Source organism: Eurypyga helias, unplaced genomic scaffold (assembly GCF_000690775.1).
Source record: "Eurypyga helias isolate BGI_N326 unplaced genomic scaffold, ASM69077v1 scaffold3279, whole genome shotgun sequence".
NCBI classification, from domain to species: domain Eukaryota; kingdom Metazoa; phylum Chordata; class Aves; order Eurypygiformes; family Eurypygidae; genus Eurypyga; species Eurypyga helias.
In genome coordinates this window covers 14,390-20,672 of record NW_010271201.1, presented here as the reverse complement: position 1 = coordinate 20,672, position 6,283 = coordinate 14,390, and the positions used below count along the sequence as shown (strand labels likewise).

General features: G+C 39.9%; 1 protein-coding gene across 1 annotated transcript in view; it reads left to right on the top strand.

Annotated features, from left to right (window-relative positions):
* LOC104514898 (chromosome unknown open reading frame, human C15orf27) overlaps positions 1–6,024 on the top strand; it is a 58,321-nt gene extending 52,297 nt beyond the window's left edge. The window contains exon 10 of the mRNA XM_010158702.1: positions 5,435–6,024. Coding sequence (XP_010157004.1) covers positions 5,435–6,024 — 590 coding nt within the window. The remainder of the gene's footprint in view (positions 1–5,434) is intronic.
* The last annotated feature ends 259 nt before the right edge of the window (positions 6,025–6,283 follow it).

Here is a 6,283-nt window from a genome sequence, read left to right as displayed (position 1 = left end):
ATTATGTGCATATATCCCACACACCCAGCTATCCCTATATACAGGATGTATAAAGACAGTGAAATACAGACATGTATAAAAATACGTATATATTCCTATAACAATGTGTCTGTGTATATACATACTTATGCAGTATATATAAAATGTGTGTATATGTATGTCTGTATACATACCAAGATGTGAGAGGTTGTCTATGTATATACATAGATATTTTATTTAAATACATGTATTAAATATATTCTAAATATTTAGATGTATATTTACATGGAGAGCTATGTAAAGGGGCAGGGGATGTGACAGAGGGAGAGATGGTCTCTGAATATATATTACAGACATGAAAAATGTATCTATGTATAATATACGTTTATATCCTCATATACACATACATGCACATGGAGATCTATACCTCTATAGATGTACACGTAACATCATGAATAAGTATGTAAATGTATAGTTGTAAATGTATATAATGTATTTTTATATATCCCTGTAGATACATCCCTACAGTGATATACAAAGGAAGATACACATATGCTTATTAAAGATATCTTCTGGTGATAGATAGATATACAAAACATGTATGTGATAGTGTCTCTGCATCTACATACAGAATTTGTATGTATTCTGTACTATATAAAATGTGAATGTGTGTGTATATATAGGTGTAATGTCTAATGTATACCCACATAGAGACGTGGATGTATAAATGTGGTAAGATATATGTGTAATGTGTTACATGTAGTGGATATAAATTGGTGTGTATGTCATCTATTGGTAGAATGTATTATGTATCTATATCCCTGTATATAGATTTCCCATATATATATACTGAGAGGGGAAAAAAGGTGTGTGAGTATATATATTACTTAAAAATTACTTTAAAGCAGTGTGAGACTCTATACACGCCTTTTATATCTGTATAATGTATGCATTTGATATATAAACTCTAAGTGTGTGTATATACGTATATAGGTACGTATGGTATTCTATACATAGGTGTATCCCTCTACATCCCCCATGCATGGGTGTGCATAGATATAAAGCTATTTATGCGTGAATGTGTGTGTATGCAGACAGACAAAGATGCATGTATAGCTATGTAGGTATTTCATTTATGTATATATTATGTAAAGATATATTTGTCCAGAGCAGCTGTGGATGCCCCATCCCTGGAAGTGCTCAAGGCCAGGCTGGATGAGGCTTTGAGCAACCTGGTCTAGTGGAAGGTGTCCCTGCCCATGGCAGGGGGGTTGGAACTAGATGGGCTTTAAGGCCCCTTCCAACCCAAACCATTCTGTGATTGTATTAGAAAATACATTTGTATATACAAATATGTATTGCATACATTGTATATAAAATGTGGTAGATATATGGCTATAATGTAGTTTAAATGGGGATACTTAAACCTACATACACATTCTCTGTGAATATGGATGTGTATATAAGTATACATGTATATTAAATCTGTATGTATGTGTGTGAGAGACTGTATACAGACATAAATTACATAGATCTCTAAAAAATACCTGTGTACACATACAGGTATGCAGTATTACCTTTATTTCTGTGTAACTGTATATACACCCCCATTATGTACATGGCTGTACATGAAGATGTAAGAGTATGTACGTAGGTGTATAGATAAGTATACATGTATATTAAATCTGTATGTATGTGTGTGAGAGACTGTATACAGACATAAATTACATAGATCTCTAAAAAATACCTGTGTACACATACAGGTATGCAGTATTACCTTTATTTCTGTGTAACTGTATATACACCCCCATTATGTACATGGCTGTACATGAAGATGTACGAGTATGTACGTAAGTGTATAGATGTTTAGAATCCCAGACTGGTTTGGGTTGGAAGGAACCTTAAAGATCATCTAGTTCCAACCCCCCTGCCATGGGCAGGGACACCTTCCACTAGACCAGGATGCTCAAAGCCTCATCCAGCCTGGCCTTGAACACTTCCAGGGATGGGGCATCCACAGCGTCTCTGGGCAACCTGTATCATTGAAAAAGTAGACGAAAGGAGCAGGAGGAGTGAGTGAGTGTATGTACATATATATACATATCATTTTACATGTGTGTGCGTTCACGTATAGGTGTAATGTATACCCCTGTATATACGCAGAGTGAGATATATGTATATAGTTATATATAAAGGCATATTATATGTGGGGTAGATATATACACACACATATATTCCCCATATCTATATGGATAAATCTGTATATCAATATCTGTATATAAAATGGGGGGGTGAGAGAGAGACTCTATAATGTACCTATGTATTATATGTATATGTATGTGTCTGCACCTGTATATGGTACTACTTGTAGATGTATATCCTTCTACATGCAACCCCATAATATAGCTGGGGATCTATAAAAAAGGTGCGTAGCTGTGCCTGTGTTCAAGTGCAGGGACAGTGTATTACGTATGTATACCCCCATGTCCAGATGTCCCGTGTATGGAGACACAGTCAGCTGGGTAAGTGTTCGGATACAAAAGTAAGTGTGCCCGTGTGTGAGAGAGCGCATGTGCGCCTCTATTCTGTGTAATGACAAATGTCCTGTGTACGTAAGGGGGGGCTAGGTGTTATATGGTATCTGTACCTCAAATGTGTGTGCTGACACTTATTTGTGTATACTGTGTTATATATGGGGCTCCTAACGCACACTCTCACCATGTCTGTGTGGATAAATGTGTATATGTATGATGTTTATATAAAATGTGTGTGAGAGAGTGTGTATAGACACACACACAGAGTGCAGAATACATGCACATACATGTATATAGGTGTACAGTATTATTTATAGGTGAGCATGCCTCTGTTCATCCCCGTCATGCACATGGTGACGTACCTATGATGTGTATATACAGCTATGTAAAAAAGGAGGGGGGTATGTTCCTGTATAGCTGTAATGAACTTTATATAGATATCCCATAAATATGCACACCCAGAGAAATATATAGATGTATTTATATAAAGATAGGGGGACTGTGCATATTCTGTTCACGAACAGATAATTATATGTATATGTGTACATACATGTAATATTTGTACATTCTAGGTATAATGTGTTATATAGAAAGACTGTGCTATAGTGCATATATATATAAACATGTCTGTACATACATAGCTATAATACATTATACATGGGACTTGCATATACACACGTATTCTCCAGATGTATGTGGATATATCTATGTTTAAAGAATGTGTAGGAGGTGAGGAGAAAGGTGTGTGTATAATGTATTTTATACATATATATACACACGTGTGTGCACACATTATATGCACAGGTGTGTATATATATAGGTATTATATAGATGTATATTCCTCTGTATACATCCCCATAATATACTTGGAGATCTATAGAAAAATGTGTGCATCAACACGTCTGTAGATATAATTTATAAGCTGTTTAAATAGTGTGTGTGGGTTCATATTCAAGTATAATGTATTATATATGTATATACATCCCCCAGATATATACACACACAGTGAGAAATTTATATAGGTAAGCATATGTATGTGTCACATGTATTCCCTTTAAAGACAGGGGACTACATACTACATATGTTTCTACATATGTATACATATAAAAATGTACATGCAGAATTGTACTGTATTATATGTGGGGCTTATACACACATATTCCCTGTATCTATATGGATAAAGCTATATATGGATAAAGTATATAAAATAGGGGTAGGTTGGAGAAAAGACTGTATATACATCTATGTATTTTATATATGTGTGCATGTGCACATAAATACAGTATTATTTATAGCTGAGTATCCCTCTGTATGCATCCCCCGTTATATACAGGTGGAGATGTATAAAAGGTGTATCTATGTATCGTTTAAAAGCTGCATAAAGGGAGGGGAGGTGTTCATGTATAGATATGATGTATTATGTGTATCCCCATATACATTCCCCATGTTTACACACACATATCCATGAAATCCACAGCAGGGCTGTGTGTGTGTTCTAACAGCAGACACATTGGTGTATAAGGTATTCTGTATATATGCGTAGTCCTTCTGTATCCATGCCCTGTCTGTAAAAATATCTGTGTGGTGAGTATGTTGGTATAGCAAGGGGGGTGTGAGTATGTGTATTGTATGATAGGTAATGATATGTATTTAGGAAGAGGGGACACTATGTATGATATAAGGTGTGTGTACATATTTCAAAAGTCTTTGTGTACATATATAGGTATAATATATATGGAGCTCCATATATATATATACACACACACTCTTCCCCATCTATATGGATAAGGCTGTATGTGTATATAAAAATGAGTGTGTGACTGCACCTACATAATAGATATTATTTGTATATTAATAGTCTTTATACACCCTCATTATACATAGATGGATATATGAAGAGATGTGTGTGTTTAGACACAGGGGGCTAATACCTGTTTTGAAAGCATTATTCATAAAGGGTTTGAAGGTATGCAGAGATGCATTAGATGTATATACATTTTCATATATGTACAGCACTTCATACACATTCTATTTCAGTACATACAAAATATACATACCTATAGTAAGAGGTGTATATGTGTAAAAGTAGACAGTATGTAAATACAGATGTGTGTATATATTTTATAAATATATATACACACATCTGGAGACATATGGTATTTATGTGTCTACGCCTATTTTCTATAGGCATATGTATCCTGTCTGTACCTATTTCTGTTTATATGTGTCTATATGTATCCTACCCATATATGTATATATATTATCTATATGTATATGTGTATGTGTCCATATGTATCCTATCTATAGGCGTCTGTATGTATCTATCTATACATATGCATATGTATCTGTCTCTATATCTAGTTATATCTGTATCCATATCTATATGGATACATATAGATAGGATATAGATACACATATCTATCCATATGTATCTGTACCTATATGTGTGTATATGTACCCCTCTATCTGGTGTGTAAATATCTCCTATCTATATCCATACCTAAGTATCCATATGTATCTGTACCTGTGTTCCCATCTCTCCTCCCTCACCTGCCCCTCCCTATCTCTCTCCCTTGCTATCCCTACCTTTCTCTATCCATATCTGTCTATCTCGATGGATCCATATGCATCTGTATGCGTATATGTACCCATACCTATCTATAGTGTTCTATCTATACGTACCCTGTCCTCTCTTGGCGTAGGTGTCTATTACCTGGGGGTAGTGGCTCTCTCCCTAAAGATGTGATCTATCTGTGTGTGTGTAAGAACAACTGTAGCACTCGGGGGGCTGTGTGAGGTAGAGATGTCCCTAAGCTACACCCCCCCCCAGGGGGCAGTGGAAGAGGGAGTGTTGTACTTCTATTACCCCAGCAGCTGCTGGCCGAGTCTCTCAGCTGCCTCTCTGTGCTCTCTCCCTGCAGACAGCGGTGTCCCGGATGCAGCCATCTGTGTGGTCACCACCACCGCCCTTGACATCCATCGCCCCAACATCTCTTCTGACCTCTTCACGGTGGAGGTGCCGATGCGGCTGGGCAGCACCGGGACATCTGCCAGCATCACCTCAGGCAGTGCCTCGCGCTCCACCGTCAGCTCAGGCACCCAGGCCTGCAGTGAGAGCAGCCAGACCCTGGGCTCCTCCCCGGACTGCAGCACGGCCTGCGAGGACACTGCGGAGGCTGGCACCAGCCTGCGGGCTGACCTGGTGCCCACCCGGCAGCGGGCGTCCTGCACCATGGTCCAGGAGCTGCTGTCGTCCCTGTCAGAGGAGGCCTGCCTGGCGCAGAAGGGGCTAGATCCTGTCAACCTGAAGCTGCCCAGCCCCGCGGGCTCAGAGGGGGCCAGTCCTGACCTGGGCCACCGGCTCAGTGTCTACAACCACAGGAACCAGGAGAGCCTCGATGTCTTCCAGCTCAAGCCGCTCATTGACTGCCCCCAGGCTGCCCCCATTGATGAGAAGTATGGGGCCCTGGGACCCCCGGAGCCACGGCTGGGCAGGGGTCCCGAGGCATAGGGACAGCCTGGGAGCATGGGGACAGCTGTGGGGACATACTTACTGTGCTTTGTCCTGAGGCTGCCACCGGCAAGGGGACAGTGCTGGAGCCAACCTGTGGCACCTCCCATAGGGCATGATGGACCTGCCCTGCCACCAGCTGTGGGCCAGGTGGCACCTACCCTCTCCACTGGGGCACAACAGCCCTTCCAGCAGGCTTCGGCCAGTGTGGACCCACAGTGCCTGCAGGGACAGGCTGGGGCACCGTTCCGGCGGCCGC